Below are 16,816 nucleotides of genomic sequence, written 5' to 3'. Positions count from 1 at the left end.
TAAGGCTTCACTTCTTCTCATTAGTTCCATCTTGTCTTTCAATTTACTGCGTCTTGACTAAGTGATTATCTGTGACAACCCTATAACCTTTAATGAATATTCCTACTCCAGTTCCAGCCAGTCTGGCGATATCTACAGGCAGAATCTTGAAAATGTAGGAACACGTGAAGAAAATAACTAAGACAGCTTCCATTAACTCTGTAGGAACCTTTTAGAGTCAGGAAATGGGATTTTTGGGTCACATTATAGTGAGAAGGACTTTCCATTAGCTTTCATGGTTAATCCTGATTCAGCAGATTTAAACTGAATATGGCGTTTAATCACATTGGGGTTAAAGACTCAGCTGAACACCCTCAAGTTAAGATCAACACATGCACAAGGACCACCAAGCCAACAAGATTATTTTACAGCTATTAGGTCAAAAAACCTCAACTACCTTTTCAGAATTTCTCAAATCAAATTGAAGAACAAAGTTGTCCAATATTACTGTAGAGACCAATTATTTTTGCATTGTTTGACAAACACATTAATCTGCTAAACTCTCATAAAATATCAGCACTACATTCGTTTTAGATTTATTGAGCCAAGAGGTGTAAGCACCAAAACTGTGAAGCAGTGATTAAAAATCTCTAAATTACATTACTCACCAACACCAATATTACTTATACAGTAAACTTATTACCCTCACAGTAGATCAAAATTTGTAGGACTTTTAACTGTGTTTTTCTGAAAAATTACTGCATTTTAGTGGCATATAGTTGTCATTTTTGTGTTTCATACATTGCTTTTGCTCACTTTGTTAGTAAATAAAGTTGTTATGTGTGTATATATACTATAACATCACCATTTCACTTGAGGTACAACATCGCACTTATGCAAATTTGGTAAACAAGCCAAAGCAATTGAGTTTAGCAAGTTAGATAAGTTATTCTATGTTTGCTTGTCGAACCTGGTGCTGAAATTCTATTTAGGCTCAAACAGAACACAGGCACTTGGCCTACATAACCGTATATAACCTTATATCCTAATCAAATGGATTTTTTTGTCTTTTTTTGACTAGGCATTTAATACCCTTTTAAACAAGGGACGGGAGAAGGGAAAAATAAATTTCAGATCTAAAAGAAACTATCTTCAACAGGCCATCAGAGTCTAAAAGTTGTGTATTTTAATGAGAAACATTTTTTAAAAATCAGCAAAGCACTGAGTGAGGCATCACCCCTCATTTAAACACTTACTGCATAAAAAGATCAGACCATGTCTATTTGGTGAATTCAGTTTGTGAACTCTTATAAGGCCATAATCTGCAACTCTAAATGCACAGCCTTTATATTTAGTTCCTCTATTCAAATCATTCTCTCACTCTCCAAATGTTCATTCCCCGTCCCTCACCTTTCACCCAGCATCTCTCTACCCTCCCACCTCATCCTTACTGACTGTTTTGGTCTTCCTCCCTAACTGCGATGGATGGATCCTTCCATCCACCTTCTGTATGGACGACGATAGACAGTTTGGGGTTAGGTGTCTTGCCCACAACTTTTGGATTTCAAGAAAACTCCTCCTCCCACTTGGCCACTTCAACACAGTCTTTTCAGCCTGATAGGAGTGTGTCACAGCTATGTGTTTTAGCTTCATACAGTAGTTGATGTAAAAGAAACCTCTCAGCCTGAAGATTGGGTAATCTGTAGTGACGCTCTTTAGATAGACGATGTTTTGTTTTTAACCTTGTTTGAAAAAGCCCTAAAAGTAGAAAACACCATATTGCTTTCCACAAACCAAATAAGGTAAAGTCCTGGGGCCTGAAAAAGGTTTACTGAAAACTCTAAGTTTTGTAAACCTGAAATCAGGGAAACCCTGAGTTTTCCATTTAACGAAGGGAGTTTCCTCAACCTCTGTTTTGGTTACCGTAGTAACATTCTCCACAGAGCTAACCTGGTAAGGATCAGGTTTTGTTCAATGAACTCAGAGTTTACTCTGTCTCCGCCCTCCTTAAAGCCAATCACATTGGTTTATTTCCTGATTTAATCAGCAGAGTTTCGACATAGTTTTGTTCAAACAATAAAAAGGAAATCATTCACTCGTTCTGGTAGACACATTAGGTGTAAAAAATAAAAACACTGCATTTCCCATTTAAAGAGGATCCAATTCAAGGATGAGCAGCAACTATTCACAGATATCTAAATATGTATCGGGGGAGGGCTCTCAGAGTGCGCATAGATGTCCTTTCATATTCAGGTATTTTTATTAGCGCTATCGTTTCACCTCACAATCCATCAAAAACATCCACGACCTCCGTTCCCACATTTATAGCATTGACTTCTTTAACAAGGGAGGAACCCAGTGAGATGATGCATAGGTCCTACCTGTTTGAACAAGGTTTTTATACTCCTGGTTCTCCCCTGTGACATTTCAGCTAAATATAATATATCAGTCCAATACCATTCAAGCAGTAAACTAGTTTTCCCTGTGAGACATTCTTCATATCTAAAATAAACATTCTGGCTGGCTACAAATACATTTCAGATCTCAATTTTGCTCATAGGGAAACATATTTAGGACATCAGAAATACATATTTAGTTTTTTTTTCACTTTCTAAAATTCAGTTTCTGCTGCAAAAATGCAATTTTGAAAATCTATTATTACAATTATGACTAGCAATGTGATTTTGACCATAAAAAAATCTATTTTAGTGATCTAAAAATGGAACAACAAAGAGGAGATTGCTTTTAATCAAATCTAAAACAGCCTATCATAGCGAACTTCATATAAACTTGCGTATTAACTCAAGCAGCAATTTTCTTCTTCACCATATCCCTCTCCTTTGCATCTGTAGCACCTTTGTTCTGTCTTTTAAACACTTCTACCAATTATTTTCTTTCATTTCTGCATTCAAATCTCTAGTTCCAGTGGTGTGAAATAGGCACTTCCTGTTGCCCGCTGTCAAGGTGACTCGTCGAATACGGGCTCCACTTATAATGGCTTTTCATACCTATTACACAGGTTCTCAACTCCGAGTCGACCTACTCAGAGTTAATTAAAATAACTCACAGCAGCTGTTGTGAAACTCAGAGTTTCTAACCTTCAGCTGGATCAATTCAGAGTAGAGGATTTAAGTTGGAGTTTCTTAAACCTGCTTCATGAAACTAAGCTCTTTTTTAATAATTTCTTAACTCCAGTTTCCCAAAAAAAAGTCCACCTTAGAGGTTTCTCACAACTGCTACTGATATTGAACACCTCCTTCCTTCTGGCTCACCTGTGGGCATTCAACACGACCACATTCTGCCCTCAGACAGACGACTTGACCTCGGTTACAGGTGCAGAACTCGCATCCAGTGCCATTCCACATGTCTCCATGGTAACGAATTGTATCTTGGTAAAGACAGCTTCCTTTGGCAGGAGCACATTCCTCACAACACTGACCAGCCCGCCTCACTTTAGTCAGACCCTGCAAAGAAACAAGAACTGATTTTCATAAATAAAGAAAAAGAAAAAATGAACCGTTAGAAGGGACAAAGAAAGCTGAGATGCTCAGAGAAAGGCTTCTTTTCTGCTCATAATGTCTTCGGGCAGAGGGAAGATAAGGGTCTCAAAAGTTTGTATTGCATCATTGGGAAAACACAGTTTAGACCATCATCTGTTCTTATAGCTTTATTTCAAAGTGCTGAAGAGAGCAGATTTACTGACAACAGTGAAGTAACTCTGCAACAGCTGAAAATGTGAGATATCAGGAAGAAGAGTCTTCAGTGTCAGGGTATTTTGATAAGCATGGTTACAAAGAAAAGATGGATGCTTTTTAGTGTTGTCATTTTTTTTTCTTCTGATGTGGTGATTTTGGTTTCTATCAAGGGCAGAGTTGGTAAGACTACTGCCTTTGAACAAGAAGGTTTTTCAATCCCAGCCTCGGTTCTGTGTGCATTGAGTTTCTACCTGGACATGTATGTATTCAGTTCAGATGCAACTGCTTCTTCCCACAATTTTTTTTCTCTCGATTTGGCCAATGCTTAGGAACAAGTAGGCAGTAAGCTGCTTGCAGCTTGTGGGGAGCAATATGGGGCTAAGGGTCTTGCTTATGAAGGTTCTCTGGGGAAGCTTCACCAACACTTCATGTTTTCACCAGTTGTGGATTTTGGGTTGCCTCGCAAGATGTCCATTACTTTTTTTCAACTATTTTTTGTTTTTAAGATTATTGTTTGATTTCTGAAGATCGTCCAGCCATCAGAGTGGTTCTATGTAAATCATGTATTTTTTCCGAAGGTTAGATATAAATCAGGTCATTTTGTGTGGTTGAGCTCAGATTTTGAAATATTTATTTTTAATTAAAGTTAACAACGTTTTTTTTTATCAAAAATGTTCCTTTGCCTGCTTGATAAAGTAAAATCTTTTAAAAATTGCTTGTATCCTAATTCCATAATTAATTTAGTTCTATGGCCTCAAAGATTTAAGTGCAAAAGAAAATGCCCAGAAAATATAAGAAATTTGTAAAGAAAACAATTCTTTTCACAGCACTACTATGAATCCATTAAACAGCCTCTGCAAACAGCTCCTGAGGACAACGCCTCTGGGATTTACACTTTAATAAATACCAAATGCAGCTGGATCAGTTTTAATTTGGTTTATGTATACTTGATAGCTGTACTGCTTAAAAAATCCATTGTTATCATAGAATCAAATTAAATAATAATTTTGGCATCAGTGATTATGTAAATTTTTTAATATGGGATTTTGCTGCTGCAACAGAGGATGCATTTGTTTTGAAGCTTTTCACACATATTTCCAGGGCTGCCAGTGAATGTGGAGGATGCAGAGTCCAAGTGTGCATCGAAATAAAAAACTAAATAGGAAGCAAGGACACTGAACTTAAGAACCACCACCGTGATATAATATAAGAGATGGAACTACAAAAAAGATTACAAACCCTAGTGGAGTTGCTTCAACAGACAGCTCCTGATTTCCCAAACAATCTCTGAATTTGTTTGATTAAATATAGGTAACAAACATCCTGGTGTGCAAAGAAAACCAGACAGTTCAATGTGAATCATTTAAATATCATCATAAGAAAAAAAAAAAGAAAAAAAAACTTTATGGCAAAATCAAATGAATCTGTGCAACAAACCTCAGCTCCTATCAAAACTCTAAAATCCAGAAGGACAAACTTTGCCCTATGAGTGACATGTTCCTTTGTTGAGGCAAACACACAGAGCTGATTGTTTTCTCACAGACTCCCACACACCCTCTGCAGAGCACTGAAGCAGGAAATATGTCCTCCACTAGTCAAAGCTGCTTCTCTCTGCACAAGTTGATCTTGCCTGGAGACACGGGGACAATGCAAAGGGACGGAAGGAAGGGCTAATCCGGAATAACATCCATCCATCCATCCACCTATTCTCCATCCATCCATCCATCCATCCATCCATCCATCCATCCATCCATCCATCATCCATCCATCCACCTATCCTTTAAGAACTTACCAACACTTGGAAAAAGTACTTCATAAATATTTAACTGGAAAATTCTAAGATATTCACAAAAATTGTATAGAGTCTATAAGAGAAGAGACATTTCTCTCCACAGCCAAACTCTCTATTCCTGGTGAAATCCCACAGGCTTCTGAGGCCAGCAAGAACATATAGTGCCCATCATCCCAGATGAATCTTTACCAATCATCACTTGATTTATTTCAATGCAGAGAAGAAGCAACTATAGTCCCTATATAGCAAATGCGGATTTAAGTCACTTGTGTCGTTATTTTTAAGTTGGTGTTATTTAAAATCTTTCTACCAAATCGCCCAGTACACAATGTGTAGCTCCAGATTCAAGCAACCCACTGAAAAAGGTCCATTATCCCTTCACTTCACAGCACAAAAAGATACTTAAAACCTCTTCTTTAAGTTCTCTCCTTCCTTAAAGGGACATTTGAAGGTTTTGTAAATTTTCTATTTTTATTTTAATTAAGCAATCCAATATTAACTTTAATAAAGCAACCCAATATTTAGACCAATCCTCCATCTTTAACAGAGTAAATCTACAGCATAATCAAATACAATGCTACTTCCAGTTGAAAAACTTTATTTTGCTCCAGAGGAATAAAAGGAATAAAATAATAAAATATATATATATATATATTTTTTTAGCTGGAAATTAAGATTATGAATTAAGTTGAAATTCAGATGTGTTTTCTGATATTTTATGTAAGAGAACAGTTACCTGTAACTACTTGTCAACCCATTTAATGCTTTGCTGTGTGGTAGTTTTCTGTATACACTATTTGTTTACCTGCTTAAATTGCCCATTTAAGACCTTCTTTAGTGTTTTAACCTTTACAGTACAGATGAGCTTATTGTGGACAAAGCCCAGTCCTAATTAACCACCTTATTAGAGTTAGCAATTAGCTTTAGTTTTACATTGGGTATATAAAGTTTTGGTTATGACTAGGAATATCTAGAACTCTTAATAGACAAGGTTCTGGTAGGTGTTTAGGTTTAGAAATGAACGCAGATGGTGAAATGAATAGCAGTCAATACACCAGAGTGTGTTGTGTTGTTTGGTCCCCTGTGACTCCACCAACAGTTCCAGCAAACTAAAGAAGCTGCAAGATGAAATTTGCATGCAATTAAGGATTAAATGTCAGCCCATGTGGATATTTTGTGCATGCATTGTGTGTTGGAGTGTGTGTGGGTAAGTGTTTAGGTAATTGCACTTGTCATGCTGTGTTGCTGTAAAACTGTTTACAGAGCTGCACAGTGGGTTCTCGCCTCCGTTTTGGGAATATTATGCAAACCTCCTTGATGTATATATTTACATTTCAGCTTTATAGACTTCCTGTTTTGGGTTTCAGGACGACTAAACAGTGAAGACTGGGAATGGGCAAGTCCTGGTTTCCCTCTTGGGTGAAAGAAACTCCACAAACAGCGTGAACAGGTGTCAGAACAAAGCCCTGGCAAATGAAAGACAGCAAACATTCATGTGTGTGCGTGTGTGATTGCCCACCTTGTCACAGAGGACTGGCTGACAGGTGGTTGTGTGGCATTTCGACTGACCCTTGTCGCACACACATGTGGTGCAGGCGTCCTTCTGCCACTGCTCCCCGTGCTGCAGAGACACACAGACGCACATTTAGATTGAGTTTAAATTTTAAAAAATCTATTAAACTCCAGTGAGGTTCCTTCCTTTGAAAATTGTTCAAACACGAAGCCAACCCATAAAAGTCAAATAAATCCTTTCTGTTTTGAAGATTAAAAGGTAATCAAAATGGAGACTAATAAACCTTAATTTATCCCCCTGCTTTGTGTTTTGTCATGCCTGAAATAATAAAAAGTGCAGAAATAATAGTCAGTGGTGAATGTAAAACGGGAATTTTTATTAAAAGATTTGGTTTGACCTTAACAAATCCTTCCCTCGGGTATTCCAAGGCCAGACGTGAAGAATATAATCCCTGAAGGGAAATCGGTGTCTGCTTCAGGGTGAGGATCATCTCTACAGCGAGCTGTAAGTTTACCTTGAACAAGGATATTCAGCTGAGATTTTGATGATTTTATGCTTTTAATCACAAATGACCCAGGTGTATTAAAACTGATGTATTTTGGCGAGACATAAACATAATAAACACCTTCAAACAGAATTAAAAGAGCCTTGCAAAGTTTTTCACCTTCTTTATTACATTTTAACACAAAGCAGTAAGATTTTATGTTTAGTCTGAATTTTATTTGTTAGATCGAGACAAATAGGGTGCACATTTATAAGGTGGCAGAAAATGTATTCTGCTTCCCTACATGTAGATAAAATCTGGCCTTAATAATTCACCTATGTGTGATTTAAAAATGCAGATGTTTGTTTTTGGGCCTCAGAGGTTTTCCTGGAGAGCAAAGAGTCACATGAAGACCAAGGAAGACAGAGGACAGGTCAGAAAGATGTGCACAAAGCTTTGAACATTTTTATAGAACTAATGAGATGAAGGGATACATTAAATAATTACAGATATTGCAAGGGTTTTTTTTTACTCATGATGGCATATGCAGAATATCATGAATTTATGTTAATATCAATTATTTAAAATTCAAAATCCAACTGCTGTATAAAAAAATTAAATGTTAAGGTTATTTAGTAGAAATGAGCCTCATCTCATAATTTCATGTGTTACAAGAAATGAGAAGCTGTCATATTTTTCTTAATCCCTGATTAAGGAAACCTTTCATTGATTAAGTTAGATTTTCCTAATTAATAACTATTTAAATTAAATAAATTAAGACATTCAGTTACAAAGCTGTAATTTTATTTATCTCACATATCTATTTCAAATGTATATAATATCACATAAGAAATACTGAATGACTTTTTTTATATTTTTGGATGTGTGCTTCTTTTATTCGTTGCAGTGTCTGAGAAGAAAAAATGACTTTTCAGTATTTTTCTAAGAGTGCCTTATTTCAGCCTTATTTTAACAGGTCATGGAGAGAGAAGCAATGTATTCATCTGGTTTAAATTGGTCTTTAAATCGATTCACAGCTAGACCTGGTGATTTATGTTCCCTTTCAAACAATAACGAGAACAGTGCTGGCAAAAGCATCGTCAATTTGGATACATCAAAGTGAAAACTGGTTCAATATCAACATCCCGTGTTAATATTTCTGTTTTGTTTACTGATATTCTATATATTTTACATTGTCCTTCCCTTTAGACACAATTAAACAAAGGATCAAATTCCTCCCCACCAGCTACCCATGGATGGAAGAAAGACCCCAAACTCTGCAATGCTCTCTAAGGGAGGGGTTGAAAATGAGCGGGTGATAGTGTTTCTATCTAAAAAATGTTTTGGTTTGGTTTAAGTCCAACAATCCTATTACTGTCTCTATTAGTGTCACATACAAAAAACAAATTCTACATGGAAAATCTCCTTCACTTGCCTTCCTAAACAAATAAACAAACAGCAACAAGATGAAAGCAAACATCAGTTGTTAATATTGGCCCAGTTTAATTTATTATAAATTAAAAAAAAATAAATAAATAAATAAAACATAAAATAAACATTGAAGCAATGTTGAAATTAAGACTATTATAATATAAAATAGTCATTTAATAGCATAAAGTTTCCTATTCTCACGCATATCAGCCCAGACTGATTCCCTGTTTCAACGCATCAGCTCTAATAACTATAATCTGGATAAAACTGGGGTCACCGTCCCATAGATGTCAGATTAAATTCTAGATGAGTTTCTCTTTAAAGTTAAATGTCTGGATTAAATATTGACCCAGAGCTCGGAGATTTCTAATTATTTCACTATTTAGGACATCAAAAGCCAGCGATGCTCTTTGAACGTCGATTACCTCCTGAGTGATTTATGACGTTCCAGGAGGATTTAAACTCACTTTGGAGAAAATGATGCACTTTCCTCTGAACAAGTTGATCAAAAGAGATCAGAATATTCATCTATATTCAACCTGAAACTTGCTTAAACATTCACTGACGTACTCCATCCACAGTCACAGTGAGGAATAATGCAGCAAAACAGATCTGATTAAATATATCTATAACAAGTCAGGAAAAACATGCACAAAATAGGACTTTCTTTAAAAATGTTTTGGAAAGATAAGAGATAAAAAAACATAAAAAAAACTTTTTTTTTTTTTTAATAAGTTATGAATCTCACTTTGCTGTGGAATTTCCTTTAAAAATGTCTACCAACAGACAGGAGAGCAAAATAAACTATAGGTGTGAGTGCAGGTTTGAGTTAGAGGTGTCCAAAGTGGCTCACCAGACTCGGGCCAGTAGACATAAAGCCAAAACCAATTGGAGCCTGACCTTAAAACCCAACGTCAAAAATTAATTAATTTACTGTATTACTGCTTCTAGACGCAGTCAGTCTACCCAGATGTGCTTGTAGTTCAGCTAACAAGCAGGGTGTAGCACAGCAGAGCAGACAGAGACTGATCTATTACCTTTCCCTGCTTCTGCAGCTGCAGGCTGGTCTCCATCATCCTCACCCTGAGTGCTTCCAAATCAGGTGGATTACACCTCATGGTGTGATTCATTTGCACACTGCATGCTCTACTCGTGTCTGATCACTTGCTGCATTTCACTTTCTTTGTTTTAAAAAAAAACAACCAACAAAAAGTAAACTACAACTCCTCTATTTGATAATAGGTTTAACCATATTTTCTCCACCACATCTAAAGAAAGTTTATACCACCTAATAAAAAAAAAAAAAAAAAAGCCTGATCCATACCTGACCCCCCACCCAAGAGCCCTGTGTAATATAACACCCCAAACCAGCTTAAAATCTAGTTCAGGCTTGGTCTAGAAATCTGTTCATTAGCTCATATTTACAGTTGGTAGATGAAGATGGATGGACACATCTTTGTTTCTTTAAATAAAGATGCATAATCACATTAAGGCTACGTTCACACTGCAGGCCATAATGCTCAAATCAGATTTTTTTGTGAAATACGAATTTTTTGCGTTGCTGTTCACATTTCCAAATAAATGCGACTCGGATCTCCTCTGTGAACTGCAGTCATACAACGCAAATGTTCCGCATGCGCAGTGTTTACTGAAGTAAACATCGATGGTAGTGCCGGGGCGCATCTAGCAATCTTTCCCAACCTTAAAAACACAATGTTTTCAGTATGGATAAACATAAATACTACTCTCCGCATCATCGTCCGCCATGGTTGTGTTTTCTTGACACAGAATAGTGACCTTTGTCGGGTATTAATGGTGTTCAGGTCGGATGAATGCGTCCTGGCCGTTTAGACACAGGTCGGATTTGAAAAGATCAGATTCGTATCGGATCCAGGACCACATAGCCAAGTGGCCTGGTTCAAATTGGAAAAAGTCTGATCTGTGTTGTTCAGACTGTCATGAAAAGATCAGATGCAAGTTGAATATGGGCAAAAAAATTGGTTTTGGGTTACTTCAGGCTGCTGTGTGAACGCAGCCTAAATGCCTAACCAAAATAATCAAGATAAAATATGGTTATATAGACCAAGAATAACCTAACAGTGTGTTTTGTTCTCTTTGAGCCTAAGTAGAAATGAGCAAACATCAACAGGTATAGTGCCCTCTGTATGGCAGTACCAAGGAATTACAAGAAAGCTAGATGGTGAAAGCCAACACAGCTACTTAACAGAGCCTGACCGAGCCCAGCCACCCTGCAATGCCTCACGGTTAAGTGACAGCTCGCTATAAATAACGACCAACCGATATTATTTGAGGTAACCGATCTACTACGACTCTAAATACTGTTTAATCCTCCCCTCAGCATCCTGTTGTTGTTCATTCCTACCAAACACAAACAGGGACACAACTTTGAGATAAGAAATATTGGGAATAAATAGATGAGGATTAAATAGAAGTCAAAGACAGAATCCTCTTCATTGGAATAAACGGAAAATAAAACATATCATTATGTTTTTTTTTCAAGTCCGCAGTTTAGTTTGTCAGAGTTAAGCTATGACAAACAGCTCTGTTTGTTTCGATCTATCCATTTATAACGTTGTTTGTAGCATTGCTATCACTACTAGGGTGCAGTAATCTTCCAGAAAAACTTTGTGAGCAACCAACGTAGTGTTCAGAGTGTTCTTAAGCTGCTGACTGCCACTACCTCGACGCCAGAGTGTTTGCCAGTTTTGGGTACTCTAGCCAAGCTGAGTTTTGCTGAGTCAAACTGAGTTCTTGTCAACCTGAGTTTTAACATTGTTTTGTCTTTGCCTCTCAGCAGGAAGTCATCCTGCAAACTGGATTTTTCTGACCTTCTCTCCCTGGAAGGATCAACTGGGCTACAAACTTAGTTGGGGTTCAAACAGGAGGTTTGGATCCACTTTCCCCAAGAGATCGTTTGAGCTTCTCACTGAGAAAGGGATTAATCTCAACTACGACCCATTCAAATACCGCAGGAAATCTGAGTGGCAGTCAGTTTCTCCATTCACCTACAAACAACCGCATTCTGGGTAAACCATGTTCCGCCCTCCATCGAATCAGACAATCACTGGAACTACAGCATACAGACTGGAGTCAAGAATTCAACAACTGCTCTGGGAAAGTGAGTCAGCAACCAAATCCTCTTCTCCAAGTTCACGAGTCAAATTTCCCACTGAGCCTGAACTAACCTACTGTGTCTTCCCCTCACTTTTCTTTTCCGGTTGAGCAGTGTTTAGAGCAACACTTCTCTGTGTATTATCTCTTTAATAAAACCTGTTAAAACTTTTCCCTGGTCTCCCTGTTTGGTCTTCTGCATTTGGGTCTGAACTTTAGTAAAATCATGACTCAAGTAGCATGTCTGGTTTTTAACACATTTGGTATTTAAGCCTTTTACTTCTTTTTATCTTCCTCAGGCTGTGATCTATAATCAAAGCCTGTTTTCTTCATATTTTGCAGCCCAATTCACTCTGTGCTCCCTGTTTTTCTTGAACTTGACTCTTACGTTTCTGTAGTTATTTTTAACCTCTTCATGAACTAATTCTAACTGACATTATTATGATATTGCTGCTGCTATGACCATCTTTGGAGTTTGGCCAGACGTAACATACCTTTATTAGACATTAAGGTTTTGCTTTATTGTGAGAATGTTAATTGGCTACAAAAAAATTGCAAAAACTGTGGCTTTCAAGTTCTTTTATCCGCATAGTTAAAAAAAAATTTGACATCACTGATTTTTGTGTTTTTATTTACATCTTGGCAGTTCTCAAAGCTTTAATGTTATGACACCAGACATTTAAAAGGAAACATGGAAGAAAATATTCCCTTTAGTCTTGGAAAACTGTCTGCATTTTATACTTATCGGCATTTAGTAGCTGATATCAATGAAATATCAAGAATCCCATGCATTCCTTCTGTAAATAATTCCCTTTTCAAAGATTGCACCCTTGCTGGTGGATCTGACAGCTGAGAGTGGGGCATTCAAACATTAGACAGAGTGGAAACCCAGTGATGTGATCAAAGTGAGAGATCAGAGTCTGCACTGCAGGAAGAAACAAACAGCTGAGCAGAACGAGTAAAGAAAACGGATATACGCTGCGTTTAGGATGAAATAATGCTCAGCAAGAAAGAGCCTACCTGGTACTGTGTTCCAGCAGAGAGACATGGGTTGGACACACATCTGGGACAGCATTGGCCTGGCTGGATCACCAGGTTTTCATGCTGAGGGAGAGAAAATATTTGTTGGGTTATGTAAAGTGTTGGTAAAAAGAAAAACACATTCAGGTTCTGAAATGTTAATCTGACATTCATTTTGAGAACATTTCTGTAGAATCACAGCTCTCCTACTGTAAGGTCCATCCTAAAGCCTAGTAATTGACTATGCCACGCTAATACCTTTAGTATTTTCATTTAGGTGCAGATTTTCTGCCATGTTTGGGATCACCGTTCCAAATACTGACATGGATTATACGGTTAAATCATTAACTCAACACCACCAATGTGGTTTGGGATCTGGTGTTTGTGCTGACAGGATGGGTTTGTTTCTCTCCAAATATGTATCTTGGAAGTACACTAAAACACAAGCAGCTTTGCAAATATAATTTTATTTTTTTTAGAAAAAAGTATTTCTTCTTCAAACCTTCCATACAAACCATACTTTTTCTTTGTGTGAGTTCTACCGTAAACGTTAACATTTCTGCTAACTGAGGGATTTGGAGTCTGACACACAACCGTTGTTATTTTTTTACCTTACAAAAAAGTTTAAAAAAAAAACAATCCACTGGACTTTGTTTTCCAAGTTTGAAGACGTTTCGCTTCCCATCCAGGAAGCTTTTTCTATTCAAATCTACACCCTATGGACAAAGGACATTCTTTTCGAGGACCAAAATTTTGGACAAAGAAGACAGGTGGTTTGAAAGGGGTGTGAAGGAAGCCATTTCTGTTAAGAGAGAAAAACCAACCTGAAACAGAGGGGGTGGACTCAGGTTTCAGCTCTCAAAAACATACCATGCATATTAGACAACATATTAGACTTTTCAGATGCCAACATTATGTCAGAACACATCTATGTTTCAAACTAGCAAAAAGCCAGACATCCTGCTTTAATGAACGTGCTGATCATCAATGACTTAATGTTATAAGCAAGTAATCTATCTGCTAAAAACCTAAATCTTCTTTTAAGCATCACTGTTCTATGAGTTGTCATTGATTTTGACTTTCCTCTCATCATTTTTCTAAAAGCCAGTGTCTCCATCGCTCTACTGAATACATGTCACTGAGCTGAGTAGAACAGATACAAAGCCACAATGGCTGCCAGTGGGAAAATAAAAGATGCAAAACGTGTCAAGTGTGCTGGAAGTGAAACTCACTGGTTTGCAGGCCACTGGCTGACACTCCACCACTGAACACTGGGCTTTTCCATTGCTGCAAACACATCTGGAACACATGCTGGGCTCCCACTCCTCGCCGTCCTTGTAGACCACCCCCTGCCAAGAGCAGGGCTCTGACACCGACAAAAGAAACCGAATGAGGAAAATTGTTGGGTAACGAGCTGGCTCTTTAAGCATTTCTCCTCTGCAGGATCGGTGATGTTGAATCTGGCCTATGAATTAACTTATCAGCTACTAAACACAGAGATAAATTATTGTTGCTCCAAGACATCATTAAATCAAATAATTAACATTTAGGCACAAAGCTTATATGTTTACCAATCTCTCTTACTGTATGTCAAAGCATTGTTTGGAAAAATTTACTAAATGATAAATGCCTTTAGCAATATCAGTTAAAGAAAAATGTCAGTTTGTACTCCACCTTTTCACCTTTTAATTTAATAATGCTGGTTATTTTTACAAATGCTTATCATCATAAAGTCCTTATGCAGTTTAAAAATATTTAAAGAAATATATGTGTAAATAATTTTAGCATCAGCTTTCCTAAAGCATATTCAGGTGGAACTCACTAAATGAACCTATTCATAAATATTGATTTAGGTATATTTCAAATGTGTGATATTAGCCAATGATAGCACAATGACAGGGACCAATTGTAGCTGGAACAAGAGCTTGCTGAAGGTTCCTAGTTCCACATTGAATGTATAATAACTGGAATTGGAGGAATGCACATGTTATCTTCTCTGTGTATGTAATACAAGGCTTTGATGCCTATTCGCGACAATATGCATAAGGGGTTAAAATGTTATAAAAATGCTATTTTTGTTTAGTTACTTTGGATCAGACACCAACTTGAATAAAGTATAAAATAATAGAGATTCTAATGTAGAAATGTGTGCCTACTGTAAAGTAGCTCCATATACTTTCATTATCTGCACTAACTATCTGCTTAGGGCTTATTTTAAATTAATGATTGCATCAATGCAGCGCGGCATAGTGGAGATCAGCCTGTAGTGCTGCTCTGGAGTTCTGAAATCTCATCTGTGCCGTCAGTTCTGATGTTCTTAAACTTCCTGTTCATAATTCCCCATAGATTCCCTACAGAGTCCAGGTCAGAGCAGTTTATTGATGAGCACAGTAACATAAGCTCATTAAAGTTAGTTTTGGCACCACATTTTGCTAGAAAATCTAATCTTCCCCCCTAACGCTTCTCATCAGAAGAAAGCGTGATGCTCTAAAATGTCTTGTTAGCCTTTCAGCTACAGACCAGCTCTAACCGATCTTCTGCAAAATTTTGAACAAGCTTGACTTTACAATCCATGCAGTTATTCCTAATGGTTTTGAACCATTTACTACAACATTTTTTCATTTGTTATTTAAAGCAATGCAACAGCTTCTTCAGGAAGGACTTCCTATGACTTCTGTGATGGATCCCTGACTATCTGCTGGACAGACACACTTTGGTGTTAAAAGCTTATTGATACAATATACATTTAATAATAAAGATTAGCTTTTCAATTATATTCTTATTTACATGAAGCTGTTCTTTTTTGTATTTAGTTTAGTAGACAAAATATGCCTCAAAATTCTTGATATAACAAAATGTCCTTGACACCTTGTAATTGCAGAATTAGGGTTCCCTTTTATCTTACGGTGATTGAACATCTAAAACTATTGAGAATTTATTTATTTATTTTTTTCAGGACAATTTTGAAATACCTGTTAATAAGAAAAGGCTTCTCTTAAATGAAGACTTTTTTAAGAAAAAGGTTTAACATGAATCAATGGCAGATATTTCTGCAAATATGAGACCTGGGGGAACCAGAAACAGGATGGAGGAGAACAAAACAAGGAAAGACATTGAGATAGAATTCAGAAGGAACAAATGACTGAAAGAAAGGAGTTGAAGCAGATGGACTTAATAAAGGAGGAAAGGACACAATCACAATTAAGGATCTAAGTAAAGAAAATATAAAAATAAAGAGAAGGTTGTAAGAAAGGGAAGGGATTGGCAAAGGAAAACAGGAAGTAATTAAAAAAATAATTAAATAAAATAATTCACAACCAAGAAATGAAGAAAGGACTCAAGTAAAAACTGAAAATAAAAAAAGCATTACAAAAACAATGTAAAGAAAAATACAAAGACCATTGCAAAGGCATCACTGTAGTAGTATTAACGTATCAGAAGTCAATTTAAATACATAAGCCTCAAGTTCATAGGATTTAAAAACTACCAGCTCTACAAGAGGGCATTAGTTTTGGGAAACCTTATTCTATATCCCAGAGCAACAACAAAAGCACTAAAGCCCCAGTGATTGTATCTTAGATCTGATGCACTGATTTGAAAGAAGGAAAGAAGGAAGGTAGAAGGAAGAAAAGACACAAGGAAGGAAGGGCAGAAGCGCAATAAAGGTATTGCTCTTATTTACACCGCGTCCACTCCGTCCAGCTGCAAACTGCCCAGCAAATTTCCAACAGGGATAATCAAAGAAAGCATTCATTGTCTGCTCTGCAGCA

General features: G+C 36.9%; 1 protein-coding gene across 1 annotated transcript in view; it reads right to left on the bottom strand.

Annotated features, from left to right (window-relative positions):
- Positions 1 to 16,816, bottom strand: part of fras1 (Fraser extracellular matrix complex subunit 1) — a 352,266-nt gene that overhangs the window by 222,581 nt on the left and 112,869 nt on the right. Inside the window, exons 6-9 of the mRNA XM_015373599.1 lie at positions 14,279 to 14,412; positions 13,047 to 13,130; positions 6,986 to 7,087; positions 3,252 to 3,443 (exon numbers count right to left, since the gene is read on the bottom strand). Coding sequence (XP_015229085.1) covers positions 3,252 to 3,443; positions 6,986 to 7,087; positions 13,047 to 13,130; positions 14,279 to 14,412 — 512 coding nt within the window. The remainder of the gene's footprint in view (positions 1 to 3,251; positions 3,444 to 6,985; positions 7,088 to 13,046; positions 13,131 to 14,278; positions 14,413 to 16,816) is intronic.

This window comes from Cyprinodon variegatus, unplaced genomic scaffold, assembly GCF_000732505.1.
Source record: "Cyprinodon variegatus isolate N-32 unplaced genomic scaffold, C_variegatus-1.0 Scaffold89, whole genome shotgun sequence".
Lineage (NCBI taxonomy): Eukaryota > Metazoa > Chordata > Actinopteri > Cyprinodontiformes > Cyprinodontidae > Cyprinodon > Cyprinodon variegatus.
Note: the sequence above shows the minus strand (reverse complement) of the source record. Positions and strands in the feature narration are given on the sequence as shown.